The 24,571-nt window shown below is 40.1% G+C and overlaps 3 protein-coding genes and 1 long non-coding RNA gene across 9 annotated transcripts in view; 1 reads left to right on the top strand and 3 right to left on the bottom strand.

Annotated features, from left to right (window-relative positions):
- LOC132904526 (serine/threonine-protein kinase N) overlaps positions 1-21,523 on the bottom strand; it is a 26,518-nt gene extending 4,995 nt beyond the window's left edge. For 3 of the 6 annotated variants that reach the window (XM_060955103.1, XM_060955104.1, XM_060955106.1), the window contains exons 1-7: positions 18,556-18,684; positions 17,377-17,502; positions 15,928-16,129; positions 7,499-7,602; positions 6,229-6,433; positions 5,107-5,261; positions 40-291 (exon numbers count right to left, since the gene is read on the bottom strand). In XM_060955103.1, coding sequence (XP_060811086.1) covers positions 40-291; positions 5,107-5,261; positions 6,229-6,433; positions 7,499-7,602; positions 15,928-16,129; positions 17,377-17,502; positions 18,556-18,669 — 1,158 coding nt within the window. In that variant the 5' untranslated portion in view covers positions 18,670-18,684. Of the gene's footprint in view, positions 1-39; positions 292-5,106; positions 5,262-6,228; positions 6,434-7,498; positions 7,603-7,840; positions 7,995-8,763; positions 8,949-15,927; positions 16,130-17,376; positions 17,503-18,555; positions 18,685-21,199 lie in introns of those variants that run through there. The other 3 variants (XM_060955105.1, XM_060955107.1, XM_060955109.1) reach the window with 3 other exon arrangements.
- LOC132904532 (uncharacterized) lies at positions 398-3,696 on the bottom strand. The gene is made up of 2 exons (XM_060955124.1): positions 2,086-3,696; positions 398-2,023 (listed from the first exon to the last, which is right to left on the bottom strand). The coding sequence occupies exons 1-2, from the start codon at positions 2,974-2,976 to the stop codon at positions 683-685; spliced, it is 2,232 nt and encodes a 743-aa protein (XP_060811107.1). The 5' UTR covers positions 2,977-3,696; the 3' UTR covers positions 398-682.
- LOC132904577 (uncharacterized) lies at positions 21,451-22,458 on the top strand. Its single transcript, XR_009657615.1, has 2 exons — positions 21,451-21,589; positions 22,245-22,458. It is a non-coding gene; the product is annotated as an uncharacterized LOC132904577 (long non-coding RNA).
- LOC132904539 (conserved oligomeric Golgi complex subunit 6) lies at positions 21,813-24,571 on the bottom strand. Its single transcript, XM_060955142.1, has 9 exons — positions 24,323-24,571; positions 23,963-24,237; positions 23,732-23,876; positions 23,456-23,667; positions 23,153-23,376; positions 22,700-23,091; positions 22,467-22,628; positions 22,224-22,385; positions 21,813-22,153 (listed from the first exon to the last, which is right to left on the bottom strand). Exons 1-9 carry the CDS (start codon positions 24,398-24,400, stop codon positions 21,920-21,922), a joined length of 1,884 nt encoding a protein of 627 aa, XP_060811125.1. The 5' UTR covers positions 24,401-24,571; the 3' UTR covers positions 21,813-21,919.

Genomic DNA, 24,571 nt, shown 5'->3' with positions numbered 1-24,571 from the left:
GAAATTTATACGAAGCTATCGCCATGAAATATCTTTTACCTCTAATTGTCCAGTAACAGCAGCACATCTTGAAACCGATGCAGGCACTGTAGCTTTACCTTCCAGAGGTCCACGAAACGGTTGTAGCGAGGTATAGGTTACAGGAACCGGGCTAGCGGATTGCACACTAGCTAATTCTCTCTTCAATTGAGCAGCAGTACCACTGTCAGGTGGTAATTCTTGTCTTCTAAGTTCAAGGGATAATCTCAATAGGTCCAATTTTCTACTTGATTCTGCCAGACTTGCTTGAGCCTACAGTAATTCAGGAGAAAATATAAGAAAGAACAAGTACTTTATTAGTACTATTGAACAAGTACTCACAGAGGTAGGAATAAATGAGTTACATAACGAAGTGTAATTACTAATATAATCAACGTTTATTAACAGCATTAAATAATTGCGTGTATCTGTTAGTTTACATAAATGCTTTATATTCAGCAGAATGTTTTAGCAGATGGTAACAATCATAAATAAAAAAAAAAAGATATTTTATTCAATAAATATAACTTAACACACGCGTTATATGTTACAAAACACAACCTTACAATATTTTCAATACAGTTTCACCAAGAAACAGAAAATACTATTAATAATGATACAATTTTAAAAAACTTTTAAAAACGCGTTAATGAAATATTAAGTCTCAGGATTTGTCATTTTTCGGGATCGGGCGAAATATCCTCTTTTCATTCTGTAAACGATATCCCGTTTGACGTTCGAATTCGCTTACAGAACAAGCTCGTGAGTTCAGTTCCTCGAAATATCTTCGACAATGTTCACAGGAACAGGAGGGGTTCTTGGAAGGTCCTATGTGATGGCCTGGCTTTCGAAACGCGTTCACTACCGCGCCGAATATCGAGGCCTTCAAAATATGGTCGGTTCTTTCACCCTGAGGCGTCATAAAGGGAGAAGTAACTCGCGAAGGTACTTTCGATGGAAGAGGGGAAGGGCTTTTGGAACCGAACGAACCGATTTGGTTACGAAAAGTGTACTGGTGGGGAATACTGTCGCTACGGGTCATGGAATCAGAATGATCCTGCTGTAAATTTTTTTGCTTCAAAAGCTCTTGTTCCGTTATACTAGCGCTTCTGTCCATACATTCAGTGATAGGTTTACTTGCTCGTCGCATGGTCGGAACTTTTTTAAACATTCTTTGATTATCCTCGCTAGATACAAAACTCCATCCAACTGTACCACTTTCGTCAGATTCCCCGCCACTGTCACCCGACGACCATCCTATCTCATGTTTCTTTAAATATTCTTTCATCTTTCGATTCTGCAACAAATATTTGCGTTCAACTTCTGGTGAACGCCATTGTTTTCCTTCACTTTCCGTCTTAGACCATATTTCTTCCATTCTTCGTATTCTTTCGCGATCCGAACTGCTCGCATACTCAAAGCTATCACAAGGAGTCAAGTCTACTTCGTTATTTATCAAAGACTCTATGTCGGATAGAGTATCTTTAGACGAAGTAGCAATAGTCGAATCATAATCAAATGGAATGCCCGCGTTAGAGGATGCAGCTGACCAGGGCGCTGAATCGAGATCTCTAAGAGCGCTGTAAGAACTGAATTGAGAAGGATAAAGCGAGCTGAGGACGTCATCACTGTCATAGCCCTTTGAACTAGCTATGGAGGGCATCCTTATTGGTGCGTGTTTAAAACTATCGCATCGCCGTTCTGTAGCACGTTTCAAAAAGGCCTTGTCATCTTGAAATCCTCTGGGCAGAATGTTACTTGCTACTTGCGTATGGGTGACCTTCACGTCCGGATTTTCGAATACGGTCATAGGAGTATCGCATTCATTCTCAGATTCATTATCGGTATTCTCATCATCGTCAGAGCCGGTGCAGTACACATCGATGTGCACGGTTCGTGATTTTCGTTTCGCGCTGTCATCTCTCGTTGAGGAATCGGATCTTTCCGAGTCCGCTGAAGGACCGACGCTCGTGGTCTCAGATACTGTTGGCGATTGACTTTCTTGCTAAAATCAGATACACATGATACGAACCTGTTCATCTTTCAGGACAAGAAGATACGACTTACCTTCTTCTTCTTCTGCTCGTCCAACGGATGGAGACCAGTAGCCGTTTTCTTTCTTACTTTGCTTTTGCTGACGATCGTTGACGAAGATTCGTAGGATTCTATATCCGTCGTTTGCGAAGAAGCGTCTTTACTGACTGTGGTCAATTTGGTCGTAACTTTTTCCTGTACACTACTGCACAAATGCGTATCATGTACGCTGGAAACGGTTCCCTCGGAACACTCTTCGCAAACTTCCGGTAACGTACTGAACTGCTTACGCGAAAACACATGTTGATGCGTCGAGGGATGGCGCCAAGAATTGTCGTACGAATGCCTGATGGTTTCACTGCTTGCTATTTTGCTGAAACTTTGTTCCTTCGAACTGCCTGCAGCATCTACGGCGGATAGTACGATGCTGCATGTGCTCTTGCATCGACGATTGTATTGTTGAGAAGAACTGTTGGAAGGACGACGAGAAGGCAGACTCGAGTACGATTGAGGTGAAAATTGCCCGCTGTTATAGCCTGAGTCCGAGACATTCACACTCCGCCCTCTAGATGACATGGAATCGTCATTCCCGGACGAGCCTGATCTTGGAATCGTGAAGTAGCTTGGCTTTGGAGGCGGCGTCGAAGTAAACACTATGTTTCCTCGCTGGAACCCGAACGAGCTGGAGGATAGGGGTGGACTAGAAGTCGTGACGATTGGAGTTGTCGGTAATGAAGATGATTGACTGGTATTCCATCGATATATCATGCGAACACCACTCGAATCCGTGACAGTTGAAGACATGCTTACTGGTACCTGACTGGATTCCGAAGTAACCGGTGTACCATGGCGAATCGTGACTTCTGCACGCACCAACCACGGCGGTGGTTGCGTGTTATTCGAGTTACCTTGACGCCCGTACATGTTGTAGCCTTTTTTTTCAGCCTTCTCCACGCTGTTATCCACCGCAAAACATCATCGCCCCGAGCGTTTAATCGGTTTCGCTGCGAAAACGCATTCGCGCAACCGTTTCTCTCCTCCCTTGCGAAGAGAATCCGACGTTCTTTCGCTAGCGCCGTTCCGTTGCACATCGATTCGAACGATCGATCGCATTCGCGAAAGATGGAAGCACCGCGCTGCTATTTGTTTCCTTTCTTGATGTCGTTTATTTTCCACTAGATTTCAACAAACCCAATCGTTTAACAACTCGTTCCACGGCAAGAAAATTTGTTATGTAATTTTTTGTAAAAATTGATTAAACATTTCCGAAGCAAATGAAAGTATTTTCAGAGCGTATTTCACAAATCAGTGCATATATTACATAGTTCTTCGTGAAAGACGGCAATTCTGCGATATTGCGTCTCCGTGATCTATTTTCAGAAACAGTGTTACTGTATTCAAGTGATTTCGGAATCTCTTGTATCGTTTCAATATTACGTATCGAAATTGTAAAATAATCTCTTGTTCGAAGAGCGCTCTTGCATCGTAGCAGCACACTTTTCATGAAATAGAAAGCTTCCTTTTCATCATCGTTAAAAAAAGATTTACGCAGAGTTATGATCGCGTTATCGTGTTAAAGCGTTATTTTACTTGAGTGTACGTTTATCGCTGCTCACAAATGATTTTCAAATATCGTGTGTAATTGTCATCGTTTGCTCGTTTCTCGTAAGGTGACAAACCATACGTTAGAGCAGCGACGCAAGGTATAATTAGCACAATATAAATTTGGAGCAACGTGCAGTCGGACCGAATATACCTGGAACCAGATGATACTTTTAATAAGGCACCGTTTGCCGATTAGTCGTTTCTACTGACAGATACGTCATGCATATCGAATATCAATTTTCTTCGAATAAAAAAAAAAAATTACTAATACTATCCAGTTAGCCAGTCTGAATAAATGCACGGTTTCCTTTGTCTTAATCTTATTCGACTCTTCGAACGACGAAATCGACTCGATCGAAGTAGCCCTCTATATGAGCTTTGGGTCGAGTATTCTCGCCTCCACAAATGTATAATTATTCAACGTGCAACATCCTCTATTTCTGTCAGTCGGTTTCCGTCGTGGAATTCAGTGTGCTTCACAGAAAATCTCGACGTTCTAAAAACCAACGGAAAGGATATCGTACTGAATGACTAGGAACTCGTTTTTTGAGCTTTTTAAACTTCGATCGCTTCTTGCATCCACAGGTATATCTCTAGACAACGGCGCCGATATCTTGCGGAACAGACACGTTTGTCTTCTTGGAGTGTAACAAATTGGGTGCAGAAGAGTGCGACGTCCAACGGGAGTATAACTTTGGGCGGAATCGAGTCAGTCTTGAGATTCAGGTCATAGTTCGGTACGATGGCGGTGTGAATTACCCACGAGTTATATGCCCAGGAATGTCCAAGCAAAGGACACAGACATTTGTTGAACAGTCAGTTCGCGATTGATTGGTGCACATGTCGTTGGTTTATCGCGTTGCTTACGACTGGGTTGTGCCAGCTCCCCTCGAAAGGTGGTAACTAAGCGCGACCCGAAAAGGCGTCATAGAAGACGACGGGGTAGCGGGGATTAGGCAGTGCTATTTCGAGACCGGTGCGTATACGCCACTGCTGTTCGAACTCGACGTAGTCGTCTACGTAAAACGCTTTCGTGCAACTTGGATACACAGAAAATCGTTAATCTACTTAGCGAGTTTGGTTGTCGGATCTTTCGTTTCGATATACGTCGACCACGCGATACAATAGTGCTTACGTTAAAACGACGATATAATTTTCGAGATCAAACCTTTTGAAGTCTCGTCTCTGTGGTCCCCGACTATGAATGAGATTTTATAGATAGAAAGCGATGCTAATGAATATTCTTCGCATAAAAGGCGTGCATGTTAGCTGTGCAATGATACGATGACTTATAAAGGACAGCATGTCTGTTAAGTAGAATATAACATCAATAGCTCCCTTTTGACAACGTATCTCCGTTCTGTCTTACAAAAGCTTTTCATTATCGAATGTCAGTCCCTACGTGGCATGTCATATCATTGCATATATTGAACAGGAAATGATACATACCTCCGTTAAGGCCTTCTTATCGGCAACTTTGGCACTTTGTAAAAGACGTATCACGTTCTTAGCCCCTTCTACAACCGCAGCTTCGATCCGTAAACGATGTCGTAGTTCCTCCACTCTTTCCTCCAGTGCGAGCTCCAAGCTAGGCTCGTACCTATCTGTAATTAGAATGTTCGATATTATCGACGCTACCAGTATACCTTTCATCGAAATATCTGATCGAACGATAATAATTAAAATTCTTACACGATTCGAATGGCGTTTCGTGTTCATTCGAACATACATTTCCCTAGCGGGGAATAGATATTGAGAGCTTATAGAAGTACGCGAATGGATAGCTTGTTATAACACGACTGTATTGGCCTGATATCTAAAGGCAAAGTAAAATTGCTTTTGCGTCACGCGAGACTGCCTGCTGGTGTCCTCTTCGAATGATTGACTCTTTTTCCCTGCTCGAATTTACTACATGAATCGAACGAGAAGAACGATAACAATGGATTTTTTTCACATCAAAGAGATAAAGGTTATGTAGACACATAGTGTGTACATCTTGTAATTTTAATACATATGTACGTATACGTATAATCGAATAAAATATTAAATATAAACGTCAAGCTGCTTCCATTAACAACGATGCTTTGCGGTAACAATGATCGTGCATGACCAAAGGCGTACTGAGAAATACAATGATGAAGTCCAATATAGTCCATGGTTTTTATGCTGTTCATTATCAAGTTGGTAACTATAAAAGAGGAAGCATTAATGAAAAATTATTAACGCATGAAGTTACAAGATTCAGGAAGGTTTCTAGTTTGGTAAACGAAAATTCCCTTTCAACCGTGAGAGAGCAACTATCTTTATGAACATCAGTTGCTACTTCCACTATATTTCATGGGTGGTCTGTGGCCTATATTTTAGCAGTTACCATGATCCAACCACGTAATGCACGTAATACTTCGGTATGAGTCATGACATCGTATCCCGAATAACTATATGATATAATGAACGCTAATTGGCAATAATTACGTCCTTGAAGTGACTAATTTCTTATCTGCTCCGGTTAAGACTCTTAACCTTAAGCAGTTCGAGCACTCGATAGAAGCGACAGCATGCTCAATTTAGTACCTTTATTGCTAGTTGTTTCGCCATTTGGTGGTGGAGCATCGCGTGCATGCTGTTGCTGACGAGCTTGCCGCACTTTCATTATTCGCATGCGTAGGAACTCGATTTTGGCGCGAGAATCGTCAAGCATTTGTTGAGCCTCCTGTAGTAACTTTTTATCTCTACCACTTGTCAAACTCTGAATCATGTTTTCTGCCCCTTGCTTCACCTGAAATATGAGCAGAAAAACAGGATCACTATGAAGTTCGAAAAATATTTGATTTCTTGATATAATTTACACAATTTATAAGTAATAAAAATAACTTATGTCTGATAACGTTACATTTATAAAGCGGCAGTGATTCACCTTTTTAAAGAAAAATTTCGGCATTTTTGCTGCTCTCTCGACGAGATCTGATAAGCGACTACGCGTTTCCTAAACATTGTAAGTATTCACCAGCTCGATATTTAAACCTATTATACTTTGAAATGGATCGCGTCATATGACGTAGGGATACGATTTCGCTTCTACATATATCGCCGCAGACATTGAAAATTCGTTGACATTTCTAAGCTGGCAAAAAGCCAGGATCAATGACGTACATTTTTTCAGTTTCTCCAAGAAATTATCCACAATGTTCTCATCTTTTTTTTCTGTTTTAACTTTCAACTTTAATCCTATTGTAAGTAGAAATTAAAATAGCAGGATCTAACGATTACTTGAAAAGCGATAACAGTGCTGCCGTTCGTTTGATCCCGAGTTCATTCGATCAGATTGATGTTACGAGTGCAAATAAGATTACAAAGAAAGTTCAAAGCTTGCTAACGTTGATTAATGAAAATCTCCCATATGATGAAACGAGAAGCTATCTTTAGTGAAGAAAAAATGCCGACGATTCACTGCTGACTCACAGAATGAGAACGGGCTAGAAATGTCTCGCCTGTAATCATTCGTAGGCTGATTACGATAGGAACAGTGCGACTATCACTATGCACATTATTAAGATACACTAAATAGATATCAACCAGTAGTGCAGTATATACATAAACATTACCATGATGTCATAATTAGGTTAATATCCGTATTTTTTTTAATTGATATCTACAATTTTAAAAAATATCTAGGACTATAAAATTGGTTATACTAATTTAGACTAATATTCACTTTTAATTAAGAAATTAAAATTTATATTAATCTAATCGATTGAGTTATGGTCTCAGCTATTTTTTTCGTAACTCGTAAGATAGTGATACTTTTAATATTTTTGTTTTTCTTTTTTTTAACGATGTCTACCTTGAGTTCGATATTGAGCTGCTTCTCCAAGGACAAAAGACGAAGATCCGTGAATAGACCCTCCTGACTCGGCGACGACGGCCCCATTGGTGACAGAGGCGTGTCTGAAACGAAAATAGGCGTTGAAAATAAAAAGCCGCTTCTTTATCCACTCTAAGGCGTTTCGATTATAGAAAAAGTAAATTTTGCAATTAATTCTCTTCAGGAAACTCTAATACCCTCCATGATTTACAATCTCAAAAGTTTCCATAGTATTCAAGACAATTAAACGTTAAAAATATAATAAATCACTAAGAACGATATCCTATTAAAACACGATTTAGCGTGGGCGTCGGTTCGCACCAGTACATCTCGTTACATCTATGCAAGCGCCTCGAGTGTCCAATAGTGAAATCGCAAGGTACTCGAATCCCACTTCCTGTAACCCACTAGAGATATCTCCGAGGCTAGCTAAGGACTCCCACGTATTTAACGCTGTCTCAAGCACAATGCGAGCGTAGAAAAAGTGTTAATCTTCTTTGTTTCATGTATACAGACGAGCACACACCGTTGCTTGTCAATTTCCCATCGCCAGTTTTCACTGGCACTGAAACCTACAACGTCAGTCGACGTTTTAAACCTTTGACGACCATAAAACGAAAATCCTTACGGTAATCGTCTCGGTTCTCATCGAAATCATAAAATTAATAGCTGCTCGCGATCAGCCATATTACTGCCTCTCCAAGCAAAGGGAAACACGAATATAAAAAAACCACGTAATTGACGTATGATTTACGTAGATCGTTGGAATATGTAGCAAAAATCTACATGAAAATTTGCGTAATGCTTTATACACAAACATGATCTTCGATGGTAAAATCCTAACATCTATACCTAGTAGCAAGGTTTAACGTTTATCCTTTATGACGCGATTCAACTAGCATAAATCAAGGTCGTGCGCTATGAAATCACAGACTATCCGATTTGCATAAAAAGCAATTGATATTGCCATTAAAATATAGGTACGTACGCTATTAAGACACGTTACTAAGAAAATTTGTCGTCGATATCGTTATAATTCTGTATCGAGCTCTATACAGGGTTATTATATATTTCATCGGATTCAGAGAAACTCCTACAAGCATTCATTGCACAAGTCGCGATTGTAAAAGTAGATCGCGGCAAGGTAAGGGCGGAAACATTCTGAAAAACGAGTGTCAGAATTATAAGCGGAGTTTCCGTGCAGACCGGAACTTCAAACAATTACAGTAATCAATTCCACTTACGTAATTGTATCGCCAGCATTTGCGAAACGTATGAGAGTCTCGTTTTAATATAGGTACCGGACACGCCCTGATACTCATATTTCTTTACAATTTCTGTTCGAATCATAGCGAGGTGACGCGATATATACAGCCATGTTTCCATGGCATACAATATACAGTTTCCTGTGTTCGAAGTATTCGACAACGACACGTCGATACCTCGTTTACATTCCGTCGAATTCGTGGCCTGCGTGGCCCTGAGTGCTAGTATGTGTGTGCACGATATTCAAAGGATTACCACGGACGCACGAAACTACGCGAAATTTCTTTCGAGCTCGCCGGACCGTGAAGGCCCCACGGGAGAGGATTTACCATCGATATTAAGCGGGAGTACGAGTGCAGATTTAGCCAGCCGCACGGAAAACAACGGTAACGACGTGAAGAAACGTGCTCACTGCCGACAAAGAGACACGTAAACGCACACACGACGCTTATGTATAGGGACAACCGCACTTGCACTCGTCGGTGCACGCGTTTAGCTTGACATGTCCGAATAAGGCGAACAACGGAACGAAACAGAGAGAAAGAGAGGAAAATAAGGAGAATATCGACCATGGGAATGCATACGAGAGTAGTGTCGGTTCGACTCGACCGATTCCATCGTGCGACTCGTTCCCCGGGAAACGAGAAAGGGGATAGCGGAAGGAAGAGGTACTCGCAAAAGGGTTGTCCGACTGGTGGAATATATACGCTATGATTCGAACAGAAATTGCAAAGGAATATGCATCGTCGTTGTAATCAATTCGATTCGAGTAAAGATCCTTAGAATAAAAATACATAAAGAACAAAAAATGAAGGGAAGAACGCAGAAACGAAATTTACGTTTCAAACGTGGTGAATTTCGATATCGTACGCATATATTGTTAAAACATACGCGGTAGGTTCCCCGAGAAAAGACACAAGGAAAAGGGAGCAACAATTAAAATGGGAGAATAACGCAGAGAAAAGAAGGTGAATGACACACGAGAGGATGTCGAAAACGAGGGGAAAAAAAGAGTAATTCGTAATAGAAGGTAGAAGGCGAAACAGTGGAAGAGAGGTCTTAGGACAATGCCGCATCGGAGAGTACGCGAAACCATGTCATTAGCGCAGTACCAGAACACGTGCCCCATTATACTCCATTTTCGCAAGCAAGGGGATATGACAAAGACTTTCCTTGTTTCCAGACTACAAAACTCCATACGGTTTGCGCTGTTCCACCCTTTTCGATCTTCCCGTTCGAAACAATGAATGGAATTATTGACGCGCTCGTACCACGCTTAACTTTCAAAAACGAAGCAATCGAGATGAGCTGCATTTTTTTTCTTATTTTTACCGACTGGCGAGTTGCTATCTTTTTCACCGGTTTGACGAGATAGGGTGCAACGCACGCAACCCTTCGGGATGATAGGAGAAAGACACCAGTGTATTACCGCGTCTCTTCGTATGTGCATAATTTGCTTGTATGCATCATCTCGTCAGGGACAAAAGCATCGCGTGAAACTTGCTAACTCAACTCCGAGCCATCTCACAAGAATTATATTTTCCTTTCTCGTCCCGAGTCGACACAGTCCTCTCTCGAGTTAAGTATCGTAACTACGAACGTTACGTTATGTGCAACATGTTGCATTGCACAAGACGCGTTACTTGCCCATAGGGAGGAATCATATAAAGGCGCATTAAAAAGCAACGAGCAAAGATACGTTGTAATTAGAGAGAAATCGTATGGGATACCGTGAAAAAGGCGCGCTAGATGCGAAATTAAAAATTGTAATCGTTCGACGCTCTAACGATAGACTAGAACATGATTTCCTCTTTGTATGCTCGAGCACTCGAATGACTCTCCGCGCGTCGCCCATTCATGATTTCGCCTGCAACGTGCGTACCGGTGCTGCTCTTTCCACGTATTCACGCGATTCACACAGACGCGCGTTCATAAAGCGTAACCTGGGGGCCAGACACTTCCTACGGCATATATTAATACACATATACGTAAAGAGTAATTGTGTTCCGCTGTATCGTAAAAGGGGATGGAGTGTGGTCTGCAACATCCTTATTACGGGACTGATTAAAATAATTAGCGTGACTAGAAGTTAAGCGTGAACTTGCCGACCGGTGTAAAGAACACACACGATCAAAAGGTACACGGTGTTGGTATCCTGTCGCGTAACCATCACTTACGTCAACCAGTCAAGTGTCTTGCGATAGAATATGTTATTAATTGGCCTAAACGTTGCTCAACCATTGTGCGCTGGCACAGTCGATGGGAAGAAATTCTTAGACCTGGGAATGAGCGAGTGGTCTAAAGATGGAAAAAGAAAAAGATAAATTTTCGTTTCTTTAAAAGTAAATGACCAGAAAAATAAATTTATCACGGGATTACGGCCAGAACGAGAAGACAGCGCTTTGAAATAAAGACAAGATCTTTCCGTGAACGTACCCAGGATAACAGCCAGCGTTTAACTATAGCGTAGCATTTAACTTATTAGTATAGGGGCTACCGTTTGCGTCGAACGAGAAAATTACGCGCAACCGGTTTCCTGAAAAGTATTCCGTTTAAAAACCTTCCCCGTGACCACGGTTGCGAGCCTACTAAAATCCTATACAAGCCGTCAATTAGCTGATATAAATCGCAACGCTTATTTGCGACTGCGAGTGATCGACGAGTTTACGATCGCAGAAAAGCGGTGGTGCTATACCGTTCGCCTCGATCTTGTAAATTATTACGTGCGTACTGTTCCGGAGAACCGTGGAAAGGGTCGTAAAACGGTTTCAACGAAGACTTTTGATAAGCTTGATGGAACAACGGACCATATCAATCAAATCTATGACACATTTTCTCTCATTCACTGTCCGTAGGCGTCATACGTAGCCTATAAACGCACAGGAACGATTCATTCGTATATATCGGCCGATAGCAGTCAATACATATCGACGTGTTACGAGACTTTTGTAGTTCATGACTCATGAAACCTTATCGATGCTTGATTTTTATTCTACCACGCAGTGACAACACGGACATACCGAGAATGCATGAACATTTAAATCATAGGTATCACAAGAGAATAGAATGCCAGATAAGAACATAGTTACGTTAAATAAACTCTTCTTCTGATTATTTTCATTTCGCATATTTAACGGCCTATTATTTAATAGGCTTTAATAAGCTATTGGTTCCTTTATTTTGGAAAAATTACGTAACTTCCTGTAACGGTGATGAGACGCGAGATAAAAATAGGATGATGTGTTACGCCGGTAAACGCAAACGTTGAGGCTTGAACGCGCATAAAACCGACTTTGTATGCAATAAAGTTCGCACTGGTTGGGGTTTACAAGCCACCCGGTGAAAGGATAACAGAGCGTGGCTCTATGGTACAAATTTTTCACGAGCATCTACAAAGTTCCCGACAGAAAAATTTCCTAACCGGATCGATGAATCACAAACGGCCACATCATCGAGATCGTCCGGGATTCGGAGCATTCGGTACGTACACGGGGCAACGTGATTTGCGTTATAGAACGCGGGAATTATGTAATGCGTTCCGTTTATTTAGAAGCGGTACGCGTAACCGACCAAATGTCGCGCGAGAACGATAACAGTCTACTTGAGAAAGAGGCGTGCAGTTACAACAATAAAACGACAACCTTTTACACGCCATAACTTTACATACCGATACCAATATATCTCGACTACGATCGGAAACAATGATCCGACGAGTGAAATCTGCAAACTCGACTCAAGAATCGTGCACCAATTACTTCTCACGCTACAAATTGCGCTCCCATACATTCATATCGCGTAAAACAGGCCTTGATCTGCCATTTCGGTCCGTACGACCGTAGCAACCGCTGAAACGATTGATCGAAAAATTGCATTTGTCCTCGAGTGCGAAGGCAAGCCGTGCATGATGCAGCGCACAGGAAGAAAGGAAACCGCTGAATTGACCATCATTTTGATAAATATACGCTGAACAACAAAATGATCGTAATTTTCGAGGAGGAGGAGATGGAGGATGATCGACGCAGTCGAGTACAATTCATGCGTGTCGTGATATCTCTATTATCCATTACATTGCCTGTTGTTTCTAAGGTTGTTCGATTGCAAAGTGTCGCGTAATTTTGCGTCGACTGCTTGTCGAGAGTTTCAGGAGGAAGCAGGTAGTCCCTAAAAGGGGACAAGGGAGTAGAGAGAGGGCCCGAGGGCCTCCTTGATATACGACAGCGTGGAATGCGAAAGCGTGGGTTCGCTTCGGTTCGGCTGAAACGCGATCTCGATCCACATCGAAGCAGGCGAGGGCCGCGGGCTAAATACACGCGCGAGCGCGCAACGGTACTCCGTGCGAGCGATCGCTCGACCGATCGCTTCTCGTAATACGTTGTTCAATGTATCATGTGTACACGCATGCAGACGTGTATGTATGGGTATCGTATAAGAGCGTTTTCACTGTCTCCCGCGAGGAGAACGCGCGCGTTACACGCACGTAGCCAGAACTCGAAGAACTGGAAAGTGAACGAGAGAGCCCTGTTGCTCGTTACGTTGCTTCCCTCGCGGCGTCCAATCGCCGGAGGAAAGGAGGGAATATGTACTTTCTCCTCAATCCGTGGCATAGTCTCATCCGCGATATCTTATTCTAAGCTCACATGCTCTCGTTGTTATTGGCAATGGAGACAATACAAGGCGACAATACAAAAAAGACGAGTGGGAATAATGCCTTCGAGAGATACGTGGTTGAAACATTTCGAGAAATATTATGAATATCGTTTATCGTAGTTGATGCATCAATGGTTAATGTAGAATGACGGTAATGGTCTGTTTCTAGCCATCAATATGACATAATATGAAAAATAAATCTGGCCAATGCGTACGTATATGACATACTTTTTTTGTAATATTATCATACAACTGTTCGATCTTTATAGTTACGAGGTGGTTATTGTAAGAAATATCCAATAACATATAAACCTTTAGGAGTCGTCTCGTGTGTATGAACAAAAAATTGACACTGCCAAGTTCCTGCATCATTATCGTGTTCTCTTCAAGCTTAGATTTCTTTGAAATATCGATACTTTATAAGAAGAAAACTTTTTTATATATCATAATTAACGCCACCCTGGATATCAAACACAGAGTATAAAATACGTATAATGCGATGAAGTAGCCCTATAATTGGCAGCGCGATAAAGACCGCTTTAAGGGCAATCTTAGGGATCTAAACCAGTTATTTCTCTAGGTAACGATACGATACGAAGTCTAGCGGTGGTTGCAGTTGCATTGTTAAGACCGTTCTGAATGGCATAACCCGTCGCAGAGAGAACTGAATGAGGTGGCCCGAAGGCAGGTTGCTAGTCCCCAGAATGTATGATGACTGACTTAACTGGAGTGGATAGAGCGTCTGGGTCCACGGTATAAATAGATGCTACCACTTACCGTCAATTCAAAGAGAACACAAGACTCGAGCTGCTTGCTAGTTGCGAGCAAGTACGAAGCCTCGGGCGCGTCACGAAACGGCATCGATAGCTAAGTGCCACCCAGTGGCGTAACTAGTCTTTCAAGGTCGGGGAATCGAGAGAAGTACCAATTTCGAGAAGACGGTACCAATACTGTCCTCCCTAAAGTTAATTCTCTACAGGTTAAAGGGTGAAATACTGGTTACGTAACATCCTAGAGTTCACTTGTCTTCGATCGGAAGTAAAAATAGAAGTTTCATTTAAATCGGCTTGTTAAATCTCAGAACTATTTAGATATAATTGGACAAATAGAAGAGCGCCTTTTTTTTATTATGAAGATATCAAATCAAATGTTTCAATAAAACGGCAAAAAGATTTACATTGCGCTATAATGTGTATCTATGTTACGATAAGATTCCTAAGAAATGGATCATGATAATAGATAAAGCGATACAAAACGGTAAGCATGAAATTCAACGCTACGCCCGTGACTATTCAGGATACCATGACCCCTGATTACGAGCATCGGAGTTAATCGTTCTTAATTTATGTCCAGCCACTACACAGCTAGTACATCGGAGTATTCTAAACGAGGGAAATGACCAGCCACACTAACTGAAAATGCCAGCAAAGTACCGTTTCCGGAATAACGTATCGTTGCGACTGCAAACGCGTATGCGTCCCGTGTAGCGATCGAACCGTTAAGAGTAATCTCTCAAAAAGTCCCAGACGGTAGTCCAAAGTCCACTGCGAATGACTCATAGCATAAACAAGCTAATCACGCGTGAAGCAAGCAAATTGGATTTTATTCGCGGCAGAGATATATGTATTTCTTACTATTGAAAACCAAGTTTGTCTGGGGAGATTAAAAACGACCAAGAAGCCATTGAGAAACGGCTGAGCCATGAGCAATTTTTCAATAAGAATTTATCGAAGCATCGATCACTGAATCGTGGATGCAATGATTGCTTAGCAAAATGATTATGGCTCCAGAGAGCTGGATATGGTCGATTTGCTAAATCCGATGCCGTAATAAAACAGCAACTCGCACGCACGGTTGAGCTTTATAAACCGAAGACGTCGTCTCGACGCCTCGTTAGCGGGTGGAGTTATTAAGTGGCTGCTCGTTAACGATACAGAAAGAGCAGTCGTTAGCATGGCAGGAAAGAACATACAGGAACACTTGCCATTAGTCCGATATATCGATACGTTATCCGTAAGTAAACAGAAACGTTAATTGATATCTTGAAAAGGAGCCGTGGTCGTTCTCGAGTTTATTTTATGAGAGAATATAAAAATAAAAACGAAAGCAAATCGTTAGCGTGCTTTAACTCGACTACTTTAGACAATAGTTGCGCAATTATAATGGGATCGCTTATCGAGACCTCTTTTTTTTTTACGATTTTTTCGCGAATCATAACCGTACGATAATGCACCACGTTGAATCTCAATTTCACACGGTTGCTCCGAAAAATCCTTGAACTCGTTTATGGTATCGATGGGCTAAACGTATTCACGCGCACGAACCGCCAGGCTGAAGCAGTAATTGATCGGCACGAAGTCTAACACGCGGCATTACATAAAACCCGTTTAGGCGCGCATGAGTCTGCCTTATCCTCTCGGTCAATGCCATGCAGCGTTAAGGCGAATACAAAGATGGTATCTGCCGGTTGGCCGTGCGACTTCTCTTTGCCTTACCTTGACCGTTCGAGTGATTTTGCTGGGGCGACTGTGGCTGACCCTGCGTCAATATAATTTGACTCTCCAGTTGCTGAAGCTCGGCCTGAAGTTCATTCAGCTTACTATTCGACTTTTTCACGATCGTCGCCACGTCGGAGAGCGCTTTACGATCGGTCGCCACTTCCCTCAGCTTCTCGGCGCCGGCCTTTATCTTCAGCTCCTGCAACCAAACCAGCGTACGTAAACGTTCCTTGTCGTTTTATGGCGAACCTTTTGTGTTACACGGCTACGTCGGGAATAAACGTACCCGCTGCATGCCGTTCTAGGGTACCCGAACCACACAGGAGACGGAATTTCGCTCGACGGAATTCGTTCTGACACGATTGTTATTATCGATCTATCAGTCGTCAGAGCGCGTCCACTCGTTCGAGACCACTCCTCTCCCGAGGCAAATGAGACGTAAAATTATACCCGATCTGCATGCCACGGAGCTATCCTTCCATTCTATTACCTCCTATTATATTCGCTATAACTTTTCCCCGGCAAGCACACCTGACAGAAGCTATATCTTCTAATCACGACTGACCCGTGAACACTATTTGCGAGCGGCATTTAATGAAACTATTACCTGCTCGCCAGAACGCGAGTCTGTTCCGCGAAATGTTTTACTTACTTCGTCTAACATGATTTATGACTGCTTGTGTACGCTACAAAGGCACATTCTCTAACCTCCGTGAAGAAGACGTTACGTAAATAAACATAATTACAATTGCATCGATATCAACGTGTACAGATATTTTTATAAAAGTGAAGTTAATTAAAAAGTATTCTCAGATTCAGCTTTCTCTAATTTCCATCTTTATTGTACTCCAAGTCCAAATAAATAAATTTTCTACTAGTGTTAAATTGGCAAGTACGCTTAAATATCCCTGTACTGTTCCAGACCACGCGTGATAAACGCAGCAAACAAGCCGATGACACCTCCGATCATGACAAAGTATCGAAACGACTCATTATTTATTTACGATCGGCCAGTCGAAAAGGTAGCAGTGGTTTAGTGCTCGCGGTGCCGTAATTTCTTATCTCATTTCAGGCCCGCGAAAGAGAGGAAGAAAGTTCCTTTTTTTCTCCCTCCTGGAAATAACCATAAATTCTGGCCTGGATCCATTAGTCACGTGGATCGTACCGGTTTTCAACGGGCGTGCCACGGATCGACGATAGCCTGACACATATGGGATTTCTCTGTTCCTCCCTGCGAAGGAACGGAAAAGGAGAGATGCAACGATGCAGAGAGGATGCACGTTATAGAGCGAAGAGAGGAACAACAGAGGAAAGGATATTCTTCTGCCGTGCGAGGGATCGGTGCTCGTGCGAGTCGCGCTACCGTGTATATTGCGGTGTACGGCGAAAAAGAGAGCTTCGGGGAAGAGACGTAGTGCCGAGAAGGATAAGCGAAACTCGACATACCTTGCGTATTTCTCGGCGTATGTGCTCCCGGAGCTCGTCAAGACGAGCCGGCAAGGGCACCTGGTCACTGCTAGCCACTCCATACTTGCTCGACAGTTCGTACACCGGGTGCCTGATGTAATCGCCCTGAAACAGATTCCAAATTCGATTATTCGAACGGTGTGCTTTATTTCTTTCTTTGTCTTTCACAATACTATCGCAAGCATTAAAAATAAGTATGAGTATTGAAAAACGAAAAAAAAAAAAAAAACGATAAATTACTATAATTAACCGTTCCCCAAAGCGAATTTATCGATGTATAGCATGTGAAGATATACACCGTCGATAGTAGGTGTGTGATATTTAAAAACGGAACGTTTAATGTCGCTGCTTTTTATGCAGTGCATTAAAGCACGAATTATCGTATAGTTTCACGAGGATAAATTTTCCTTTCGGGTTGATAATGCGCTGTTAGCAAAGTACTCATTTGTGTTCAACATCGTCCTACGTTCGTTTCTATTTCCACGTCGCTTAATCCTGTCAGTGAGATTTACATTTTTCCGGAAACATCGAAGAACGATGGGTGGGTTTGTGAATTTGCGAAGAAAAACAGTGTGGAATATAATACACCTTTACCACGGCCGGAAATTGTCTGGCGCGTTGCGGCGGATGTGCACACCGGTGTCTAAGTGTCTACTCGTTCGACCACAGTTATAAACTCGTACTGAGCCGCGGGAAATATTGATCTTAAAATAAGTATCGGTTCCCGGTATCAGTATCCTATGCCTGTTAACGAGCGACTAATTAATGGCCGTATCTATATTTAAATTATTCGGCTTGCGATTGACCCTGATAGTGATGCTTGATCAATTTGGTGGCGTCATCGACTATCTCGACTCCGTGTATATCTATATATATCCACGAATTAGTTATTGATGCAACTATTGGAAAATCTAGAAGCGATTGTACGTATCGTTGTTTTTATTATTAATGATATTAATAATAAGATTATTAATATCAATGTCATTTACACAATGGAGGGACAAAATTTATTTTAAACAAATATTGAATATTGCATCATGTTCAATTCATGTAGGATGAAATCGACTGATTTATCAGTGGGGCACGTGTCAGACATTTAAATATCTGACCTGCGTAAGTGTATCGTATGAAGATGCTACAGACATTAAAAGATGTTACCGTGCATGGTACAACACAGCTCCAACGTTGCATGGGTTTACTCGACTTTGTTCGCGATAAACGCTGGTACGTTTTCTGCTTCTTTTCCTCATCACGCAAAGAAATGAACGACATTGTTCAACTTTCTTATCAAATCTTATAAATAACACCACAAAATTCTCCTCGGCTGTTTTTATAAGTAGATATATTTTACGAATATATAGTAGTTCACTGAAAACTGTATCCGATTTTCATTAACATTGAACTCACGTCCACAGAGATCGTACACTATTAACTTTCTCCTGTTCATCAAGGACTCGATGCGTAATGCGAGTAAATTGAAATGCATAAATATGCTTTAACGCGACCAATCTCTAACGTGCAACAGTGACAAAATCTAGGCTGTACTCTTGGACCACCTGTTGCGACAAACTACGATTCTACGGAGGTTATCTTTGAGACAAACTTCACGAATTATCTTTTTACTAGAATATTATCACTTTTTAAATTCCCATAGATCTACAATTAGTGATGCGTACGATTTATTGCCTATAGAACAGCCAGGTGGTACTTTTACGTGACCGATCGGACCATTTCTATAGACTGACTGAAGACTTTACCGATACTTTATCTCTTATCATCTGCATTACGATAACAGCGATTCTAAATGGCGAATGTGTTGCGACTCCGTTAAGTTAACGTTTACTTCAGTAGAAATCTAATTACTCATCTAATGGTTATGTGTATATCATATTTTAGGTATTTGTTGTGTAAGCTATATGGTCAGGTATAATTATAATCATAAAATTAGAGTGACAAATATTCTTGTACTCTTTACTGCAAACAATATGAGTCAGAAATATCCTATTCTTGTAGTCGTTCGTTCGCGAGGCTGACATACCTATAGGTTGCTTAAGTTCGGAACTTTGGCGACAGCGGATTCCAGAAATAGTGTATGCTTGTGCATTCCGCTTGAAAACCATGCATGATTACTAATAAAGATAAACTTGATCATGGTCTGATTCCGCCTAAAATTGATTTGAGCAATTGAGATATTACATGCGTCTTATTTACGCTACTATGAATATCATTTTAAATTCCACCTGGTACGATTACTATTTTCTTCGGCAATGCTGGGGATGAAGCAAAAGGCTTGAAACAAAATTATTGTCGATAGAGATAATGTCTGAAAGCTTTTCCATCATAATATAGGAAATTTTGTAAATCCAGAATTAGACATGATCTTGGTTTTCAGAGTGGGTAATAAAATGACGAGTGAAGCGAAATTGAGTCGTACAGTGGGTGGAACGATTTAAAGAAGCAACGAACCCCCAAGCAAACGTGTGCACCTCGGCTATATGTGAGTTTGACACACTGACGCATGAGCTATTTTCATGCATTCCGTAATATGTGTGCCATGCATAATAATCCCGAGAGGTCAATAGTCGTCGAAAGTATTAGTATAACAAGGACAGAAAAATCAGCCAGCAATCAAAATATTTACTTCATCGATATCGGCCTGATATAGGATAGATCTAAATACTAAAGTGACGTTTATGTAGCATGTTCGAGGAATGAAAATCATTTTTAATTGCCTGATTGTACATAAGACTGAATGAGGAGTAAATAATGCCATTAATGAAAAATATCATTCTTCAAAAATTCTAATCATAGCCATTTTTGACATTATGATTAATCGTTATAAGAAAATAGAACTCAAGATGAGTGTACCTCTGCGCGGTAGCTAACCAATATGTACTATCTTATTTTTGAGTTACGCACAACGCAAAGCATCTGTTAGCAAATTGCGAAAGTATCGTATATCTAGCGAAATTGGACGAATCATATGATAATAATCTTGGTTATATTAATGCGATTTGAAACGCGAATTAAATTGAGTGAAATGAATTTTTTTGTATTCCATTATCGTGTGATGGTAACATGTCAAAATTCTTTGCGAAAACATGATAAAACATTACACCTCCCTGAATATTTGACGTACGATAAAGGGAGACTCGTAATTCAAACAATGTGAATCCTTTGTTGAAGAGAAGTTCGAATTCAAAGCGAAAGTTGAAAAGACGAACCGGTAATCATAGGTGCAGGTATTTGATCGTGACGATGCGTTACGCTGTTAAGCCATCGCTGTTTCCGCTACAATGGAGTTGCCATACGATCACGTTCCTGTCAGAATGATTCTTAGCCGTTAGTCGACTACGCTTTGACAAACGTGTCTCGAACTGTATACCTATGTTGGTAATGTCAGGAAATACCACTTGCCGACAGGAACAGGTGCTTCCAGGAACTGTATGGAAAGTTTTTGGAATTATCCTAAATGAATTAAATCCATATCAGGTGTCTATAAATCGTCACGACTCGTTTAAGGTAAACCAGGCTAAAGGCGTTTATAGTCATAATCCACGAAGAAACCAGTGATCATCGTCACGAAGAAATCATCGTCTTTGAAAAACATTCCTCGAACATAGAGACAAGTGCGAGTGCGTTGTCGGCGTATGATCGTAAGAAGAAGAAAGAAATATGTAATATGCAAAGTGGCTGAATTACGCCCAAAGCGATCTTTTATTATGGCGGCTGGAATCATCGGTCGGGTAGCGACCAATGCGCACCAGTTCGTAAAGAGAGCGTGGATGGACCTGCAACTCACCTGATAATAGCTTGATTCCGCCATCTTGGACACTATACTCCACTCACTCACTCACTGCTTTCTATCCGTCCTTTGTGCATGGAACGACGAAGTCCATTGTGTTTACACGAGTAATGTACGCTGCACCACCGAGCTGGTTGGAAGTGTCTGCATTTCATATATTATCACGCACGTTCGATTTTATTCACGAGATTTTCTCAATATAAATCTTTGAATAGGAAGCGACAAGAAGTTACTACCACAGAGAAGTATGAATGAAAGACGCGCGGCTCGCGAACAAAATGCAGACACGAGCGCATTCCACCGCACCAAACTGAAGACTGACGGAAAGTGCCGGGCCAATCGTGGCCCAAAGGCGCGCGCACTGTACTGCCACCGCTATCGCTAAAGGTGCGTTCACGATATCACTTTTATGTCAGCTCGGTGAAACAGCCTTTATTCATTAGTCGATTCCGATAGACAATGAAACAAGTAACTGTGTGGAAACTTATACCCCGCTTATATCTTGTAGGAATAATAAAAATAAAATCGAAAAGAATGAAATGTAATATGGCTGTATGTAAAAGTAACCATGTCGAATTAATATTTTTTATGGGAATAAAAGCATCAAAGCTTTATATAATTTATTAAATTTATTAAAAATTATCGTACAATTATGTATTATTTACATAGTTAACTTTTTGTATAATTATATTTAGAAAATATCTTCTTAATGGACACTTAAACTGAAATTAATGTCTGTAAAAGATCCTCAGGAGTTCTTGAAAATAAACTGTTTGGATTTTGATACAAATTCTTTGGATTATGACATGCTTCGTATAATTGTTTATAAATTGCTCCAATTACTTCAAAGGAACGTTTTTGAGTGATTGAACGGTGATTACTACTTTGTAACAAACTTATTTGTGGCAGCAATAATACATCTGGCATCATTAAAAATGCTTCCAATTTGTTCTATAACACATTAAAAATTTAGAATAAAATTTATCCCTATCCTTCACAGTATGAAGTAATAGTAACATACAGTAAATTCTTTTACACTTAGGGGATCCATTCCAGGAATGGAAGACAATGGACCTTGTTCATGACCTTGCAAAATAGTGTAAATTGGACCAAGATTCAAATGTGCCACTAATGAACTGGCTTGTTCTGATGTAAGAGTGTCAATTTGTGCATCAGATTGTGCCTAAAAAATTTCATTTTATCAATATCGATATAAAATATATAAAAACTTTGTAAATTAGAACACATCAATTGTAGTCTTTACCTGTAATCTTTCTAATCTCTGATCCATATATTCATACAGTGCTAAAGTAGACTGTATTTGATGCATACAATTTAAAAGATATACAGCCATGTCTACTGTAGGTAATCTTGATGCTGTTTCATTAACTTCTTGTAACAGTGGGTCAATAATGCATGATACTATCTGCAGATTATGTGGTATGTGAATTTCATTCAAATACCGATTTTATAAAACTATTAAATGCTGATACAGACCTGTAGCATGTCTTTCTCCCTATCTTCTGCAATACTTGCTACAGAAAGAATTTCGTTAAGAAGTGACAGTAATCTAGAAACAGATGGTGCAGGTACTAAGTCATTTCCTGGTGGTTCTGCACGTTCACCGAGTGCAATACGCGTCTGCTTTTGAAGTCTACTTAGAAAACTTTTTTCACTTAATATTAGTAAATCTTTCAATGTTGAATCTAAAATACTATCTGGTATTACTTGCTGAATTATCATCTGATAAAATCTAAGAAGAGTTGTAACAGAATATAATATTGCTGCTGGTGCATCCATAGATATGACATTTTCTATTCTTGACTTTAAAGGATGACAAAGTCCTTCTGTGATATTACTTAATGATTGTTTAATCTGGTCTGATACATCTAAAATGTGTAATAACAGCTAAGAAAAGTAAAAGTAAAAAAGCAATCATTTAGTTCATACCTGTTTTATTACAGCCTTTTACTAAAGTAAGAATATTTTCCTTTTCAACAGGAATAACTTGATGAAGCCAAGCAAGCATATCACCAATATATCTTTTAGGGTCATTTGCATGCATTTCAATAGGATTAGGTGTACTACCATATCCTTCTCCCAATGTTAAAGCATCGATAAAAGAACCTACTAAAGCAGTTCTTCTAGCTGCACAATATTCATCTAAAATATATCTAAAAAATACATACAAATAAATATAGATTCATTTAACATAAAGTATACTAGGTTTCTTATTAGAATTTAGGTGCATACTTAAATAAAACTGGTCTATCTTGCAATTTATTCATTGCTTTAATTAATAATGGTGCTAAGCGTTCATTTTCAATATGTTTACATTGATTCTGTGTCCATCTATATAGTCTTTCAAGGGCTGCCTCTTGCAGCAATGTCATTCTTTGCATAATATCTAGCCCTAACGTTTGATATCCTGATTGCATTAATATTCTACAACTGCTATGAATCTCCTGTAATTTAATAGAATTGTTATTGATTCATCTTTAGAAGAAAGTTTTTTCTTACTTATCTTACCTGAACACGGTTAACAACAGAAAAAAATTCTTCTGTAATAGGTGATTCCTTGCTAGAACCATGTAAAATACTTTGTTCAGATGAAGTTAGTTGGAAATTTTTAATAAATGCATTTGCAACCTCTTGTTGCATAGATAAAGTTTGGCTAAAAATTGTAATATTATATTTTATGTATATTTTTTAGGATAAAGTTTAATTTGATCCTGATAACTATTCAGTGAATAAATGTACCTCTTATTCTGAAGTTTCGCAGTTTGGTCAATAAGCTGTGATGTCTGTGTTTTCGTAGCTTGTAAGCGATTTGTCATACATTGAACTGCAGTATTCATAGCTAAAACATCTTGATATATGTCATCTAAAGAAGATTTTACTTCTCTAAAAGCGACTAAAAAATCTTCGTTTATTGCAAGACTTCTTCTTTCTATTTTACTACGCAAATTTCTACGAGAACTTAATGTATTTTCTGTAAAGAATGTGGATAATTCTTTTAAGGCTTCTAATGTATCCTAAAAGGGAAAAACAATTTAAATGAAATGTTTATATTTTATTAATACAAGTAGTAACAATTACAACAAAGTATAATATAAATACCTTGTCATGCTCTACTCGTGATTCAAGTAATTTATTCACCCTTCGAACTAACGTAGTATTAGTATTTTTTTCACTCATTTTAAATATGTTACTTTTTTACAATCAAATTCATCGAGATATATAACCTATTTATTTCAGAAATGTCACGTAGTAAAAGTACGTAGCAATAGTAAAAGTACATAAAACACATAGAACATGTACTCATTACTTTAATCACGCGTACAATCGTATAACAACGTAAATTCCTTA

The sequence above is a fragment of the Bombus pascuorum genome, chromosome 2 (assembly GCF_905332965.1).
Source record: "Bombus pascuorum chromosome 2, iyBomPasc1.1, whole genome shotgun sequence".
Classification (NCBI taxonomy): Eukaryota; Metazoa; Arthropoda; class Insecta; order Hymenoptera; family Apidae; genus Bombus; species Bombus pascuorum.
The sequence above is the reverse complement of the archived record's forward strand: the minus strand, read 5'-3'. Positions and strand labels throughout refer to the sequence as shown.